We start from the raw sequence: 18,985 nt of genomic DNA on the forward strand, positions 1-18,985 counted from the left end.
GTGTCTGCACACACGCAGGTCGCGATTCAGCGCTTCTGCGCATGCGCAAGTGCTGAAACCCGGAAGTAACCCGTTCTGGTACTTCTGGGTTCGCCGCAGTGTGCAACCTGAAATCGCGCAACCCGTAGTGTCTGTAACCTGAGGTATGACTGTAAATATCCTCTCAAAAATCTACAATGCTTGAGAGACGATTTGCTCTTCCTGCCCAGTTCCTATTTACAATGGCTTGGCTTCCACTACACTAAACACACACTCTTATAAGCCTGCCCACATTTGTTAGCTGATTCAAAGGTCTTTTGTCTCATCTGTTTAATTTTCCATTCAATATCCTGATTTATCATTTTCATATATTGTACTTGATATAACTTAATTTCTCTCAAGATCTCTTGTGACTTTGGTTTAGCTCTGAGTTTCTTCTCTCCTTCTCTTATTTTCTCCAAAATCTTTTCTTTTTTCTCATTTTGAGTTCTCCTTTTTATTGCATTCTGCTGTATCAGGAATCCTCTCATTACAGCTTTACTTGCGTCCCAGATTATTCTTTTTTCCACAGTGCTCTTCAAATTTATCTCAAAATAAGTGAGAAATAAGGAGAAGTGCAGAGAGCTTCTCTCTGGGAGTGAGCACAGTGTTGGCTGATGTAGGCGCCTTTTTCCCAGCAGGGTGGAAGGAGACATGCCTGTACCATTTTGTGGTACTTTCCTTTTCTGCTCTTTTACATTTGGCAGCCATTTTGTGTTATGCTGCCTTGCCTACAGCTGTCTCTGTACATTTGCATATCTGTATCCATATAGCCACACCACAACTTTAGCAAAGTTCGCTTACCTTTGCCATGGCAACTACTGCTGAATTCAAACATTAAAAAGCAGGCTAACAGAACAGGCATGTCTCAGCTAACTGCATGCGTGGGATAGCTCATAACATCTATCCACAGAGGCTTTTAATCCATATTCCATTAAACTACGTCATTAAGCAAGTCTATTTCAGTTCTTTCTGCCAACTTGGGGAGAAGGAAAAGATCTTACCTTTTTCTCTAGGAGAATCAGCTTAAAAAGTATTAAGACCTTCAAAACAAAGAGACACAAATCTTAAACAACAGCAATAGGTAGGCATATTAATATTTCATGATATCATTTCCATTTGACACCAGAAATGCACAATAAATATCTGAACAAATGATTTCATCTACTTTTATATCTTGGCTTTTCTTTTAAAATACTCAAAGCACCTGAAAGGATCAATCAACCAATTAAACAGCTCATAGTAGTAATGAGACATTATACATTTCTAGGTTTTAGGCCCAGATACGGGGCAGAAACAGCTTTGGTCATCCTGGTGGATGATTTACAATGAGAACCAGACAAGATCACAACACGATTCATTTTCTCAGACCTCTCAGTGGCATTCAGTACCATTAACCACAGTATTTTCTGGACCGTGCAGCTGGGTTGGAAAGGGAAGGAATGGTACTACATCCCTTCTCAGTCCTTTCTGGAGGTTTGGTCCCAGAATATGATACTGGAGGATTTCTCTTGTAGCCTATACCTCTGGCTTCTGGAGGCCCTAAAGATTCTATTCTGTCCCCCATGCTGTTTATCGTCTAAGTCAAACCATTGGGAGAAATCACCCAGAAGCCTGAGCTCAAATTGCAGATGATGCCAAGCTCCGCTTCTCTTTTCCACCAGTCAATCTCAGGGAGGCTGTGGAAATCCTAAATAGGTGTCTGGAGACAGTCCTGAGGTGGATAAGGGTGAATAAACTGAAACTCAAGCCAAATAATATACAGGTGCTATGCTTAGGGAAGCAAGCTGATCCGGACACAGGGGTACACCTGCTGTTTGATGGGCTTTGATGTCCCTGAAGGACCAAGTTTGTGGTTTCTCTTGGGCTCAGCACTATTTTTGGAAGAACAAGTGCCTTTTTTCCAGGGGAAACTGGGATACCACCTGTGACCCTATCTAGAGGGACTGGACCTTGTCTCAGTAATCCATGCGGTGGTCACATCCAAGGTAGATACTATAATACACTGTACATGGGGCTGCCTTTGAAGATGATTTGGAAATGTCAGCTGCTGAGTTTGATTGCTAGTGGGTGCAAGGTGATGAGAGCACGTGACACCAATTCCGGGCCATGTTTAAAGTGCTGGTTTTGATATTTAAAGTCTCCAATGGTTTGGGGCCATGTTACCTGAAGGCCGTCTACATCAGTACAAGATCTGCCTTGGGAGGAAGCTGCTTCACACAAGGTCAGATCTTTTGTCCATCTAGATCAGTGTTGTCAATAATAATAATAATAAAATTTTATTTATATCCTGCCCTCCCCAGCCGAAGCTGGGCTCAGAGCGGCTAACAACAGTAAAATGATACAATATACTAAAATCATTTCATTATAAAATCAATTCAAATCAGATTAATGGCAACCATTGGGCTAGAGTTCTGTGAGGATTGCCAAAGGAGGGGGTCAGGCTGTGCCCTGACCAAAGGCCTGGTGGAACAGCTCTGTCTTGCAGTCCCTGCGGAAAGATGTGAAGTCCCGCAGGGCCCTAGTCTCTTGTGACAGAGCGTTCCACCAGATCGGAGCCACAGCCGAAAAAGCCCTGGCTCTGATTGAGGCCAGCCTAACCTCTCTGTGGCCCAGGACCTCCAAGATGTTTTTGTTTGAAGACCGTAAGGTCCTCTGTGGGACATACCGGGAGAGACGGCCCCGTAGGTACGAGGGTCTTAGGCCGTATAGGGCTTTAAAGGTTAAAACCAGCACCTTAAACCTGATCCTGTACTCCACCAGGAGCCAGTGCAGCTGGTATAGCACTGGGTGAATGTGATCCCGCAGTGAGGACCCTGTAAGGAGTCTCGCCGTGGCATTCTGCACCCGCTGGAGTTTCTGGGTCAGTCTCAAGGGCAGCCCCACATAGAGCGAGTTACAATAATCCAGTCTCAAGGTGACCGTCGCGTGGATCACTATTTTTGGAAGAACAAGTGCCACTAATTGTTATAGCTGCAATCTGTGCCTCCATGGAAAGGGAGGTGTTGAAGATTACACCCAAACTCTTAACCGACGGTGCTGGCACTAATTGCGCCCCCTAATACTGACTGGCAGCAGCTTTCCATGTTTTTAGGGAGGGGACCTGGGACCTTCTTTATGCAAAGCAGTTCTTCTATCAATGAGCTACAACCCTTCACTATTAAGTATCACATCCAGCCCAAACGAACTAAGCCAACTATCAACCACAGAACAGTAACCTTTACAAGCTTGAGTGGTCTTAATACATTTGAGAATGAATCCCCTAATAAACCTTGCTGGAGCAGATGCATCTTCACTGTTTGTCAAAAGCAGAGCAAAGGCAGAAGTAGATGTACCTCCTTCAGGACTCACATCAGGAAGAAACGTACCTTGTGTCTAAACTGAAGGACAAGATCTCGTGGAGACAGGCCTAAAAGTAGGGACAGAAAAAACAATTAGCACACCTTAGTAAGAACCACCAACTCTTCCTGCTTATAAATGTGGAGAAACCTGCTGGCAGCAGGATTAAAAGATTTTGTACTATTTCCCCAGCACTTAGGGGCAAAGAATCTGTGGGAGCTTACATGGTTCATTGATCACAAATGCAAATTGGATTTTAACTACCAATAATAGTTGACTGCCTTCTCCCATTAAAGCCAGGAGGAAGGAACATTATCTGGCCCTTCTCCTATTAATAGGCCTTTAATAATCCACTCATTACTTTTGAATAAACATGATTTTGAAAAAGCATCTGAGCTGCTCTCCTCACCCAGCAGCGAGAATGACAAGCATTCTATGTAAAAGGAGAAAAGTGACAGGTTTATCTAGCCCCATGACTGATGGGAAAAGTAATCACAATAATTAGTACATTATTTAGGTGCGCACAGACTTGGCATTAGACTTTAGTACCAATAAAGTACTTAGGAAATGAAAATTGAACAGTTGTGTGATTTAGTAAATATTGCTTACCAAGATAAACTTGTGATCCTTCCAGGGGGCTGCCTCCCAGCGAGCTATTCATATGCTCATAAAGTTCCTGAAAAGCCATAAATTTTGAAAGCATTAAAAACACTTTCTAAAGGCATCTACTAGAAAATAAATGAAAAGGCTTCATACAGCATGGATCTGCCAAAATACTATGCTACGAAGAAGATTCTTGGCATTTTTTTCAATGAGTCACTAAATGCATAGACATCGATCCAATGGACTCCCAGAGGCTTCAGTTGGAATCCAAAGAGATTCTTTGGTAGAACCCAATGAGTAGCTGTAAACCCAATGAGATCTTTGACCCTTTTAATGTGCTATACCACCAATGGCATTTGAAAATCCTCTCATTTGCAATGGGGCATGGGGAAAAGTACTGGTTGAGAAAAATAACACATAGCTCCCCTGGGCTCATTCTAGGACAGCGTTTCTCAACTGTGGATCCCCAGATTTCTTGAACTACACCCTGACCATTGGCCATGCTGGCTAAGAATGATAGGAGTTGTAGTCCAACAATATCTGGGGACCCAAGGTTGAGAAAGGCTGATCATGGAATATAGGGCACTGCCTTAAACTGAGCCTAGCTCAGTATTGGCTACACCAGGGGTGGGCAGAAAGTAGACTGGGTCCTACTTAATAAATCCTTGGGTAATTTTCAGTAGATCAACAAGCATTTCTGACTCACAACTATTAAACAAAGGAAGCAACAAAATGGCTCTTTGCTGAAATGAAGAAAGCTTGGAGTAACCAGGAATGGACTTTGGTGGGGAAGGACTGTGAGGTTCTGAGCCTCAAAAGCAAACCAACCTCAGGGTCAGAATTCTAAGTGCGTGCCTTTTTTGCAGCAGGTGGAGCTCAGGGTGAAAGCAAGGAAACCCCAAGGATACCACAAGGCTGACCACCCCTGGGTTTTAACCAGTGGTTGCTAACATTGTCCACTTGAGATACTGTTGGATTCCAACTTCCATCCAGCTGGTATGGTCCGTGTCCAGGGATTATGGGAATTAAGTTCATCAACATCTGGAAAGCACAACATTCACATCCCCTGGTCTATTTTCTTTATTTCATAAAAAGAATATACCGCTTGATTTAAACGCACGTGCACCTACTCCTCAAAGTGGTTTGCAAAAAGATAAAACAAGAAAATCAAGAAAAAGAAACCTTCTGAATGCAAATAATGTAAGCTTAAGGGCCTTCTTTTCTATCCTGGCTGTGGACTCCAGTGAGTGCACCTATCTCTCAGTCTGCATGGGCTTCCCCATTTGCTTCAAGGGAAAGGAAAGCTATGCAGGTAGAAATGAAGGAAGGGTGACATTAAAGTTTAGGAATCAACTAGATAATAATGAAGGCCATCTATGGTTCACAGATCAGTACAGTGGTGCCCCGCAAGACGAATGCCTCGCAAGACGGAAAACTCGCTAGACGAAAGAGTTTTCCGTTTTGGAGGTGCTTCGCAAAACGAATCTCCTATGGGCTTGCTTCGCAAGACGACAATGTCTTGCGAGTTCCTGCTGGTTTTTTTCCCTCCACCCCTCCTTTTTCTAAGCCGCTAAGCCGCTTATCAGCTGATCCGATCAGCAGATAAGCCGCTAAAAGCCGCTAATCGCGCTAATCCGCTAATCCGTCAATGGGCTTGCTTCCCAAGACGAAAAAACCGCTAGACGAAGAGAATCACAGAACGGATTCTTTTCGTCTTGCGAGGCACCACTGTATCACACAAGAGTTTGCATTTCTATACAGAAAACTTACCTTAAGTATTGAAATTTGTGAGAAGTCTTTTTCTTCAAAGTAGGCATGTGTAATTAGCTGCAGCTTAGCCTGGAGTAGCCCATACAGAGGCTTGAAAGGAAAACACACCATCATGTTACATCAAAGAAAGGCGGGCACACAGTCAAGGACAAAAACAGCTACCCTTCAAAGCAAATTACACATATTGATCTCAAATTGACGACAAATTACACATACATTAGGTAACAGTTTATTTGTAACGATTGACTATGTCAGTCATCCTGCTGTCAAAATGAGCAATAGTTTATTAATGTGATAGTGTTCCTATCTGATCAGAGTAGTGTGGTAAAATACAGGCAAAATTGGGCTGCCTTGCTCCATTTGAGAGCTGGTGTAGAGTTACAGTGTTGGACCAGGGAAGGTAAAGGGACCCCTGACCGTTAAGTCCAGTCGCGGATGACTCTGGGGTTGTGGTGCTCATCTCACTTTACTGGTCGAGGGAGCCGGCGTTTGTCGACAGACAGTTTTTCCGGGTCATGTGGCCAGCATGACTAAGCCGCTTCTGACAAACCAGAGCAGCGAACGGAAACACCGTTTACCTTCCCGCTTGGAGCGGTACCTATTTATCTGCTTGCACTTGACGTGCTTTCGAACTGCTAGGTTGGCAGGAGCTGGGACCGAGCAACGGGAGCTCACCCCATCGCAGTGATTCAAACCGCCAACCTTCTGATTGGCAAGCCCTAGGCTCTGTGGTTTAGACCAAACTCAGGTTCAAATCCAATGTTCAAGTCAGCTGTGCAGTTCCCCGAGTGAATCTGGGTCCGTCACTAACCCTCTGTCTAACTTGCCTCATAGGGCTGTTGTGGTAAAACAGGTCAGGAAGAACCACACACGCTACCTTGAGCACCTCTGAGTAAGGATTGGATAAAAATGCTATACATAAAGAAACATAAATAAGCTTTGCTTGCGCAAGTCAACTTCTCCATGAAGAATCTCTCTCTTGCTCCTTATGCAATTCAACTCTAGAATCTAACTTTGAGTATCATGTACACACTCACAAAAAGTATTTCACATCAGGTAGTTGTTACATGAGGTGTGACTTGAAAAGGCATGCTGGGTGGGAGTTAACGTGGCCCAATAACTAAATTTCTGGATCTTGGGTTGGGAGCTGGGCAAACCATGCCCCAGATTCAGTTCCTCAACTGTACAGTGATGGATCTCACAGATCTGAACGATGATAAAGAGTGTGACCAGAAGTGTTGTGTGTCCTGTGTTATGTCTATATAAACTATGAAAACCCAATAAAATTTTTATAAAAAAAAAGAAGTGTTGTGTGTCCTATTTCACTTTTGTACAAAGCTAAAGGGGGGAAATGCTCTGGGATGTATTAAATTAGAAATGCTGTCATTTTAAGAGCTTGCAAATGGCATTTTTCTGTTTACTAGAATACAATTTTGAAAGAATGCTTTTGTCTTGGATTTCAACAGGAGTGTGCCTAACAAGAAAGAAAGATCCCCAAACAGGCTATTTTTAAGGCGTGTAACTATCTCTTACCAGCTGACTTAGAACACAGACACTTTTCTGTACTGTTTCTCGGGTAATATCTGCTTGCCGTACTTTCAAGGCCTTTGAAAAAGAGTAAGAGAGAACAAGCTTTTACTGTATTTTTACACATCCACTTTTAAGGAACAAATACTCATTTAGCCGCAGCATTCATAAAAACGACTGAGCTCTCTACAACATAAAAAATAGGACAGGCTCTGCCTGTAGGCATGTTGTCTAATAAAGCACATATTCTCGAGACTGTTCTTGATTAATGAGAGTATTAGAGAATTTTCATTTAAAATAGGAGAATATTCATTTTAATGCACTGAAAAAGATATCATTTTAATGCATTGAAAATTTATTCATGGGTAAACTTGCTCAGATGGCAACCAAAAACTGTACAGATACTTTTATTCAATGGGGCAATGCAGTGAATTCACATTCTTTGCTAGGCCTAGGTATTTTAAGTGTATAAAGCATTCAGGCCACTTTCTGTAAAAAAAGCACACTGTATGGCCAAGGGTATAGAATTGCTAAGAATAAGGTCACACCAAAATAGAAAAAAAGCGCTATTACATATAGTTGAAATACATATGAATTCAAATGTTCATCAAATTAAATGAATAGCGCTTTTAAAACTAACTAACTAACTAACTGCATTTCAGAACTGCCAATGGTGAATGACACAATGCCCAGTAATGTAACTGGATCAAAAAAATTATTATTCATTACTTTCACTGGCAATATCACAACCTGACTTATTATTTACTAGATTTTTTTAATGTGGGTTGTAAAACTGGTTTTTACATTAGAATTTACAGTTTGTGGAGAATATTCTCTGGAGAATATTCTCACCTCACCTCACTACCCACGTAACATTTGATATCAAGAGAAGTCACCGTGTAAACAATGAACATTACTCCTGCAGTTGCATTCATGGTATCAATACAGGCCAGAAAATCTGCAGCTGGATTCTTAGCTAATGTTTCCATGTTCATATTTGCACATCATGCGAAACCGTAGCTCAGGAGTGCCTTCGGCTCATGCATTCATCCCCCTTCTTCTCCCATGTGACAGGAAGGAATTCAGAGTCTTTCATTTCGCTTAACCATTGTTTATCATTTCACACAAACAAACAAACAAACAAACAAACAAACAAACAAACAAACAAACTGTGGCTTATATTAACTACATTTTGTTTGAAACAAAGGCCACTACGAAAAGTTCCTCAATTGCCAAATGCTAAGTCCAACAATTCACAAGAACTGAAAAAAGCTCAAACATATGACAGAGGCTCTGTCATAAAAAGATTCAGGAAAAATATTACCCTGCATCAAGGGCCTCAAAGACTTAATGTTCACATTATACCAATATCTGCACCAGTACTTTGTACAAATGGTCAAATTTGGAGGATGCCAAACTGGAGAAGCTACCTAAGTTCCTGCACAAGACCTTTTTTCTTTTAATGTCCACACAATAGCAATATAATTACCTTAGCTTCAATCTGCCTGTAGCATGAGACACCATAGACTGTACTTCGCTCTCCGCTTCTTGGTGGCAAGTGAAAAAACACAGTGTCTGAAAGAGGAACGAAATGGTCTTACCATTCACTAAAGGTATCACATAGAGGTATGAAGTTTCTACAGCGTTATCCTGCTCAGTATCACCCTGAGAGCCAATTTGATAGCTAGCCTAACATGTCCAGGAAAAACTAAAACACTATGGTGTGGAATAATGGGTAGAACATGGGTCTACAGGAGTATTTTACATTACCATGCAGAGCCTGCTCAAGCTATTTTACTGCCCTGGGGGAAATTAATTTCGCTCATCCATCAATGGATCTTTTTGTAACAGCCAGGAGTGCACCTCAGTCAGCAGCGATAAGGAACTGTATCTTGCAGCTGCTGCTCCCTATCCCATTCCAGGGAACTATAAACCTGCTGCCCAAGAACTGGCTGGTTAGTTGAAATCCGCAGGGGAAACTTGGCACCACCACGGTTCCTTGACTCTTGACACCCTCTCAGAATCGCCAGGTCACAATGCTGCAATGACAGCAGAAACCACAACCAGCGGCTTTTCTGTCAGCCTGTGATCCAAATTCTGTCAATGAGTCTCTTTGTCTCTCTCCTTTCTTGGTTTATTTCCTTCTGGCTGGTAAGGAGAACTACTCCAGTTTCTAAGCCCCAAGTTTTGCCTGAGGCCTACCTTTTTTGGCCATTCCTCAACTTCACACCTCCACCACCCGTGGTTTCCTTGGCTTCCAGCTTCTCATTATGCTGCTTACTTTACTGAACTTTCTTTAATCACTCTGTTTGTTGACCAGCCAATCTCTCCAGCCCTGCCCCATAGGAGAGCCTCATCAGCTGTTTCTTGTCATTCTACACTGCCTCTAATCTTCTCGGCCTCGGTCCAGTATATCTGAAGGAGCGTCTCCACCCCCATCGTTCTGCCCGGACACTGAGGTCCAGCGCTGAGGGCCTTCTGGCGGTTCCCTCACTGCAAGAGGCCAAGTTACAGGGAACCAGGCAGAGGGCCTTCTCGGTAGTGGTGCCCGCCCTGTGGATCGCCCTCCCATCCGATGTCAAAGACATAAACAACTACCTGACATTCAGAAGACATCTTCAGGGAAGTTTTTAATATGTGACATTTTAGTGTATTTTTCATCTTTGTTGGAAGCCGCCCAGAGTGGCTGGGGAAACCCAGCCAGATGGGCGGGGTACAAATAAATTATTGTTGTTGTTGTTATTATTATTATTATTATTATTATTATTATTATTATTATTCTCCCCAGGGTTTCTCTTTCTAAGGGCTCATCCATACTTCCACTTCACCCAGAAATACCTGCTCTTCAGCACTGAATCGGAGCAAATGTCAATAGAGTTTTCGCAGACTTCTGTGTGCTCTGATTCAGCAGTAAAGAGGTTTTCCTGGGGGAAACCGCTTGGACCCATGCATGCATCCTTCCTTCAGTCACTTTGCCTTCACTCCCTCCCAGGATTTCCCAATCCACCACAGCCACCCATATGTCAGGTTTTAATCCCAGCCAGCCTGAAATTTGCTTTTCTCGCAGAAGATGGACAGCAAACAATTTAAGTTTCCTGTTTAAGTGAACATTCCAAGCCCCACCTTCTGCAAACTTAGCTAATCAGTGTGGTGGTGCCTTTACTGTCAGAAGTGCATCAGGATAAGCCAAATCTGGCACCTTAAAGCATGCTTCCTGCCAAATCCGAGGCAAAAAAGGTACAGAGAAATGTTTGCTAATAACTTGCTTGTCAGCTACTTTAAGAGCTGGCCAGGGTGGGGCTCCTGTCTACCATCTCTCACTCCCACTTCAAATGAAGAAAAAGGCTGCTGACCAATGTTCTACAGATATAAAATCAAGCTTCTTGTGATCAACTGGATTTTTTGTTTTAAATTGTCAGTATTAATCGGCAAAGAGCATCAAGCCTTACAAGAAGAAAGCACTTGCTCGAAGAACAGCTGTCTTACACTTTACAGCCAGAGCAGAGATACCCAGGGGAATGCTCTCAACTTAACAGGTCTGATTGCTTTGTTGCTATGATAGCTTTGTAACCATTACTTTTGCTTTTACCAAAACTATGCACTAATGCCTTGTTGCCATAGGAACAGATTGGCCTGCAGCTGTGTTTTGCCTTTGCATTTGGGGCTGCGACATCTAGGAATGTTTCACTTGGTGCAGTAAGAAGCAGGTAAACATTAACTAGTTAGTGTGTGCCCACTAGTCTATGTACCAAATTTGCGTATGTCTGTCGCCTTGCCTAATTTATTCTCGGCGGAATATTTTGCGCCTTGCCTTTGCAGCCGCAGGGGCTAGAAACCTGGTTTCTATAAATTTAAAAAAAAATGCTGAGATTTTCAGGGTGCTGAATTCTTCAGACACTGCCCAGTTCTGTGCTTGTTTATGTAATCCACACAACACTGGGTAGAACCATCCCAAATGACTCCTTACCTTCTTGATAGTTGTGAGCCCCATCCGGCAATGCTAGGAAAGGCAAGTATTTCCATTCCTCTGGCAAACTGTGATTGTCGTGGCCTTCTCCTGGGATTAGGGGAGGGTAGGAGAACTCAACCTGCAAACAGGCATGTTATGTTCAGTGAATTGCTACATGGGAAGAGAAGACTGACCCACCAAACCCAGCAGCCAGTAACCTGATATCTAAGTGAAAAATGGGTAAGCAACCCCTTTGTGCTTCTTTTCCCTAAAACAAATCATTGTTCCCATCAATCCAGTCAACGTGAAAAACAAACAAGCGTGAAAGTGTAAGACATTAGGGATGATGGGGGATAATGGATACCACCACATTGGGCATCCCTTCTCTAAGGAAAATTGTAAGTATGAATGTGCTTTGCATCAATATGTAAAACAAACCACCTGGCAATCCTCCATAAACCTTTGCTTATTGTACATATCCCTCTCTAGAGATTGCCAGCTAATGCAGCGCTCACAACAACTTCAAACTTGTTGAAAGCTAGAACATAGGAACATCTATAAAATGCACAGAATGAAATTCAGTGATAGCAAAACAAAACAGCAGTATTACTGAAGAGATCAAATTCATTAAGACACATTACAGCAGTGTTTCCCAATCTTTTTTGGGCAAAGGCACACTTGTTTCATGAAAAAAATCTCGAGGCACACCACCATTACAGCCCCGTGACGTCAGCGCGCAGCGTCACGCCGGGAGGGACGCACGAAAGTGTAAGTTTCAATTTTTTCCCCTCCCCCTTGCCTTCCTTCTGTGCCAACCACCAAAAAGCCAAGAAAAAAGCCAAGACTTTAGGGCAGCAGGTCGACATGGAAGAAGCTCCTACCTAAGGACAGGTGCAACGGCCGTGTCCTCTTCTGCCACACTTGGCAGCCCTGCCTCACGGTCGTGACTCCCACCCTGATTTCTCCCCGCAGGTCGAGCGGCACAGGCAGCCCAATGTGTCCAGCCCAGACACAAGCCCCGCTTCCCCACTCTAGACCCTGAATGCGACCAAGTGCTCTGGACTCCCGAGCAGGGTGGGAAAGAGGACTCGCATCTGGTAGCCTCCGGGCTCCTCGCCTGCTCGAGGGATGGCATTGCAGGCAAGCTGCCGGCCGTCGCCATCGCCGCCCCCTCATGCGAGTGGACCTGCCCGGAGTGGTGGGCCGGGGGAGGCTCGCTCTCTGTGGGGATGTGGCCCGCACGCGCGGCCCCGCTTCCTCCTGCCCAGGGCTGAGCTCCTTACCCGCGATCTTGGTCTCGCGCACGCGGATCCCACTTATTCCGAAGCTCGCGCCACTAGCCGGGGCTCTCACACCGTGCCAGGGCGAGGCGGCGCGGCCCACTGACGTCATCGCGGCTCGCCGCCGCCCTCGACTTCCCTGTTCCCTCCCCTCCCTCGGGTCGCCGTGGTTACCGAGGACTGCAAGCTGCTCGGGCGAGCGTGGGGCATTAAGTGGGAGAAGGAAAATTAAAATTAAAACTCGCCTGAAGGCCGCCTCTCCGGATATGAAGCTATCTTTCGAATTTTTTAATTTTTCCCGCGGCACACCAGGCAACATCTTGCGGCACACTAGTGTGCCGCGGAACACCGGTTGGGAAACACTGCATTACAGCATATATTAAATCGCCAATATTGTGCAAATTCAGTTTATTTCTCAAAATAGCAAGGGGGGGTTTCCTCCCATGGTGTTTCCCTTCGTACTCACTAATGGAACATTTTAGCTTGTGAATTTTAATTCCTAGGAGCAGAAGTGGGGTTGAAATACAGACCATCTCTTTCCCCTCCAGTTTAATAAAGCAAAATCCTCCAAAAGGTGGTGAAGTAGTTTAATATTTTTAAGTAAGACTAATTTAGGGAATTATTGCCATGTTAAGGTGTGGTCAAAGTCCAAGTTCTGTCAGGCACAAAATAACATGACACTGAAATTAATGAACCAGACTCTGCGTGCAAAAAACTCTTGTCTGTTCATCAGATCCCGCTAGTGTAAGAAGGTCCACAAGATGTAGGCTGACTATGCTCTTCCCAAAATCCTTTCCTGTTTGTTGCCTCTAAATTCTACCTAAAATTTCATAGATATAGCTTTGTCATTCTTTTAAAAATGTACCTCAGTACACAAAAAGTAACTTTTTTATTCAATAAAATAACACAATTAAGAACTATATTTTATTTTCTAAACCGCAGAGTAATGCAAGTATAGAACAGCTCTGTTTTCAGGAAATCTAATTTGGGAAAATAAATGGATTCAAGGTGAAAAGCCCTAGTTCTTTGCAGAATCATCATTCAATGATAATAGCTTCAATACAAAAAGCTCATCAAGGAATGCAAATTCAGCTAATATAAGATTCCACCACAGATCTCCCTATTCCAATTTCTAAAGCAGAAGACCTCTTTCTTCCTTATGGCATATTCACAAAAGGCAGTTATCCGAATGGGAAACATCAGTGTCACAAGGTAGGCATCGGAGCAGAAATTATGACACTTCACTCTAATTGGAGCAATTTGCCAGTCATCGGGTAAGAACTTTATTCCATGTTGTGTCAGGAACAAATTTCTAATTCATAGCAGGGACAGTAACCCATGGAATACAGAACTCAAGAATGTCCCAGAAATGACTGAAGCCTAATTATATGACCATTTTTCTGAATCAAACTGAAGGCACAGTTTGTTGTGAGCATGCCCAGTTTTTTTGCTTAACTTTTCAGGTTTTTCTTTGTACAAATGGGTACACAGAAGAGACTTCTTAATACTTCTGCTGCTGTTTAAAAAGGTTTCTTATTTTTACTTATCAATTTGTTTTATTTTGGAATTACATAAGCCACTTGGTGTACTCTTCCCCCTTGCCCTGAAAAAAGATGAGATTTACAACAAGTTAAGTGAAGTCTAGTGGGACGCCAGGCGCTGTGGTCTAAACCACCGAGCCTCTTTGGTTTGCTGATCAGAAGGTCGGCGGTTCGAATCCCCGCGACGGGGTGAGCTCCCGTTGCTTGTCCCTGCTCCTGCCAACCTAGCAGTTTGAAAGCACGCCAAAAAGTGCAAGTAGATAAATAGGTACTGCTCTGGCGGGAAGGTAAACGGAATTTCCATGGGCTGTTCTGGTTTCGGTGTTCCGTTGCACCAGAAGCGGCTTAGTCATGCTGGCCACATGAACCGGAAAAACTGTCTGCGGACAAACGCCGGCTCCCTTGGTCTGTAAAGCGAGATGATCACCACAACCCCAGATTCATCTGCAACTGGACTTAACTGTCAGGGGTCCTTTACCTTTTTTAAAAAGTGAAGTCTATTATGGCTTATTTACACATTATGCTTATATTTGAAACGATGAGGAAGAAAGATAATTTCATAAACCCTGCTCACCTGCTCTGCAAGACAGTTTCAATTTATACTCCTTCTTATAATGAATTTAGTGCCTTATGCAATGCTAGCTCTAGCTACGGCTAATTATCACAAATGACGAGGCACCCACAGGCCAAAAAGGTGCTCAACCAATTGCAGAATCAAGCTTGTAGCTGAACATGAGTTCAAACTGGAGCTTTGACAAACAATATATTGTATATTTTTGTTCTCAAGGAATGTTGCCCAAAATTGCTTATAAAACAAGTAACCTTTACATCTTTAGGGAAATTGTGTGACTGAGCAGAAAAGAAAAGGGAAAACATTAAACAATGTGTGTTAAGAATTATGGCAAACATATTATAGTAACCCAACCTCCAAGTTCCTACCACATCTGGGAAAATAGTTGCCACAAACCAGTTACAGAGCAGAAATATAATTGGTCTTATAAGTGTGAGGAAGCAAGACAGCTAATGATAGCTCAATTACCTGTGAGTTAAAAGGCTACTTTAGACACACCCAAGGTATACCCTGTGGGATTTCTCGCTTTTTGAAAAACAGTGTGTATAACAAACAGCATTTGATATTCCTTTCAGTTTCAAAGAATTATTTGTCCTGTGGCAGAAGGTCTGCTGTTTGGGAAATATAAACATAAAGCACCATTGGTGGCATATAGTTCTTTGGAATCATAGAACTGTAGAGCTGGAAGGGCCCCTGAGGATCATCTAGTCCAACCCCCTGGAAAGCAAGAATATTCAGCTGCCCCATACAAGAATTGAACCTGCAAACTTGGCATCATCAGCACCACACTCTAACCAGGTGAGCTATCCAGGACTCAGGAAGGGAAAGCTATCAAAAAGGTAATAACCTATGTATTGGATGGGAAAGGGCAGTATAATTTAATCAGTAACAAATGGTCCCTCTGAAAGGCAACCATCATGTGACTTATCATGCCAAACCGTCAGGTACTGTTGTCAGTTTCTGGCTCAGCTGCCAGAAAAAGTATTGGAACAGGACTGAAGAAAGGAAGTGAACTCTGACTTCTGCCGTCAGCTAGGGGCGCTGGGGCAACGGGAAGCTCCCCTACCCAATGCCTCTCAGGAATAGCATAAAGGCAAGAAGGACACCAACTTGCTCCATCCATCAGCACAGAAGGAACACTTTTCTTCTCTTTCATGCTTGAAAGACCACTTAGCTGCAGCTGTCTGTTATCCTGGGAGTGCAGATAGGTGGGGGGAAAGGACTCTCTGGCTCCATCCATCAGTCAAAGGAACAAGAGCCCATCACTATTCAAGCAATACCAGCACTAAGGGACAATCAGCTTGCCCAAACAGGATATATATGCTCTCTTATGGATCACTGCCTTCTTTTGGTCTTGATGAACCGATCTCTCTTCTGCCCTTTTTCTCTCTACTCCCTTTTTCTTATGGGCCTTGTCTTTTTTTTAGTTTGTAAGCCTAAAGGAAAGGCCTGTCTCCTTTTCTCCTTCTATTCTGTGTGCTGCTTTGAGAGACAATAACTGCCTGGAAAGTAACAATCTGTGTGATGGGCGGGAAAAGGCAGCAGAATTTAATAATTAGTACCAAGAAGGCTGATCACCAAAGAATTAATGCTTTTGAATTATGGTGCTGGAGGAGACTCTTGAGAGTCCCATGGACTGCAAGAAGATCAAACCTCTCCATTCTGAAGGAAATCAGCCCTGAGTGCTCACTGGAAGGACAGATCCTGAAGCTGAGGCTCCAAGACTTTGGCCACCTCATGAGAAGAGAAGACTCCCTGGAAAAGAGCCTGATGTTGGGAAAGATGGAGGGCACAAGGAGAAGGGGACGACAGAGGATGAGATGGCTGGACAGTGTTCTCGAAGCTACCAGCATGAGTTTGACCAAACTGCGGGAGGCAGTGTAAGACAGGAGTGCCTGGTGTGCTCTGGTCCAGGGGGTCACGAAGAGTCGGACATGACTAAACGACTAAACAACAACAAAGAAATCTGAAAGGCAACCATCGCTTGGCTGGCTGCCTCAAACAGTTAGGTGCTGGGGTCAGTTTCTGAGAACTGCCTTCTTAGACACAGTACAGGGGTCTCCACTGAGTAAGAAACAGTGTTCCCAGAACAGAATCATTGTATTATATAGCTGGAAGGGATCCTGATGAACATCTGACCTAGACTGACCCCCTGCCATGTAGGAATCTCAATTCAAAGCATACATGACAGATCGCCGTCCAACCTCTGCTTAAACACCTCCAAGGAAGAAGAGTCCAAGGGAGTCTGTTCCATGGCTGAACAACTCTTACTGTTGCAGCAGGAGGGAGAAAACTCGTTTCCCAAGAAATGTCTATAAAACATGATCAAACTGCGTCAACTTTCGTCAGTCAATTAAGTGCCCACCAGGAAGAATGTTACACAAGTCTGAGTGAACTTAACATAAGAATACACAAAAGGAATGTAGCAATTGAATTAATACACACACACAAAGAATCAGCCAGCCTGTGACCAAATCCCAGGCAAGTTTACCCATACACAATTCCCACTGAGTTCAGTAGTGAATTTTACTCCCTAGTCAATGTGCTCAGGACTATGAAGTTTAGCAACATGTTTTTCACAATCCATTTTCTGTCTTTGTCCATTCATAATCATTATTTTACATTTAAAACGGCTACGTTGCCAGATACCTTTACCTGATAATACTCACAACTTGTTCTGCCACTTCTCTTCAGATCTACCTGAAATTTGGCACCTTCTGCTAAACTTACAACCTTTTGAGTCTGAAACCTGAGAAAATCTTTTTTCTAACTGAGTAAATGTTCCCGTGTATAAATGCGGCGTATTAACTACAGCTGACAAATCGGGTCATTCCTTCTTTACAAACTAAGTTCCATTGATGCCAGACAAAGTAATCACAGCCTCACCCACAAAGCACAATATATTATTTAAACAAGGTCAAACAAAAAATGACATAGTCTATTCATAAAGCATGGAAAAGAAACAGCCTTAAGTCACACATACACGTATTTATTACACTTAAGTTCTATACATGTCTAGCTTGAAGGAAGCTCTCTTGAATTCAAAGCACATACGGTACTTCCAAGGTATAGGATCTTAGCCACAGAAATGTGCTTCATCATAAAAGGCCATACCTGAGTCTCATAGTATGTCACAAATGTATTGCAGCTCAAGAAATGTACTTTTTTATTTGCAGGTTAAATATTGCAAGTTAAGCAGGGGGCGGGGGGGGGGAGAGAGAGAACAATAAAATATTCTATGACTGAAAAGAAGAAGCCTCTGTTGTAACTCTTCACCTGATGCCATACTGAGCTATTATCACACTCTTTCACTTGCTATTCAGGTTTTATGGCCACTTTTAGGTACAATAATAATAATTATATATATCTATATGCACTCCGTGCAGGCACTAACAAAATTTGTCCTGCTTGTGGACTTAAAAAAAATTCTGATGGGCCACTGCTGGAAACAGGGTACTGGACAAGAGGGAAATGTGTCTGAAAAGCCAGGGTGGATAAAAAGCAATGGTTTTAAAAATAAAATAAAAATCAATTTTTTTAATTTAAATGGGATTTTAAAAATAAAATGCTTTTAGAGGAAAAATCTTTCTAAAGATAGTTTTCTATTTAAGTTACATTATAGTGCAAATCAGGAAATAAGGATTTGTTTTAAGTTTTTCATGTGTGCTAAAACTCAGTCTAAGTTTCTTTTAAAAAACCCAAAACCATTTAACCACATCAGTTAACAAACATGGATACATATGCTATAATGTTATTCTTTTAGTTAAATATTATTTTTCTCCTTCCAATAAAGTACAGCAGAAAAGTTGTCCAACTATAAACAGTTAACTTATTAAACCTCACAATAATTTCATAATTATCTGTCTAAGTATTTCTAATAGTATAACCAAATCAGTAATTTTTTATATAACTGTAAAAACTACTCTGAAAATTTATTATTCCAAAAATGAAACCTTCATCTGGTTGTAAATATTAAGATTATACCAACAAGAATGAGTCTTTCTGTAAAAAAATGATTTAAATCAAGTCTTACTGACTAGTTATTTAAATCATGATTTAAATCGGTATCATTTATATCAAATCCACCCTGGTCAAAGCTCATCTTGTCTAACTTCAGCAGCAGAGAGGGCTCTGCGACAGGAGAGCATGCTTTCAAGAGCATTCATTTCAGATGGCAACCCTTTAAAGTCCCTTTCACTGCCCCATTCCCTTATTTCAGTGTTTCCCAACCTTTTTTGGGCAAAGGCACACTTGTTTGATGAAAAAAATCTCGAGGCACACCACCATTACAGCCCCGTGACGTCAGCGCGCAGCGTCACGCCGGGAGGGACGCACGAAAGTGTAAGTTTCAATTTTTTTCCCTCCCCCTTGCCGGGGAACCTCCAAG

The 18,985-nt window shown here is 42.8% G+C and overlaps 1 protein-coding gene across 2 annotated transcripts in view; it reads right to left on the reverse strand.

Annotated features, from left to right (window-relative positions):
* Nucleotides 1-18,985, reverse strand: part of AVL9 (AVL9 cell migration associated) — a 41,101-nt gene that overhangs the window by 20,617 nt on the left and 1,499 nt on the right. For both annotated transcript variants that reach the window (XR_014001160.1, XM_081165163.1), the window contains exons 2-8: nucleotides 11,225-11,345; nucleotides 8,747-8,832; nucleotides 7,264-7,335; nucleotides 5,731-5,820; nucleotides 3,967-4,033; nucleotides 3,387-3,427; nucleotides 1,023-1,061 (exon numbers count right to left, since the gene is read on the reverse strand). Coding sequence is in view for 1 of the 2 variants with exons in the window: in XM_081165163.1 (XP_081021289.1) it covers nucleotides 1,023-1,061; nucleotides 3,387-3,427; nucleotides 3,967-4,033; nucleotides 5,731-5,820; nucleotides 7,264-7,335; nucleotides 8,747-8,832; nucleotides 11,225-11,345 (516 nt within the window). In the remaining variant the exon portion in view is untranslated. The remainder of the gene's footprint in view (nucleotides 1-1,022; nucleotides 1,062-3,386; nucleotides 3,428-3,966; nucleotides 4,034-5,730; nucleotides 5,821-7,263; nucleotides 7,336-8,746; nucleotides 8,833-11,224; nucleotides 11,346-18,985) is intronic.

Source organism: Podarcis bocagei, assembly GCF_964188305.1.
Source record: "Podarcis bocagei genome assembly, chromosome: 12".
NCBI classification, from domain to species: domain Eukaryota; kingdom Metazoa; phylum Chordata; class Lepidosauria; order Squamata; family Lacertidae; genus Podarcis; species Podarcis bocagei.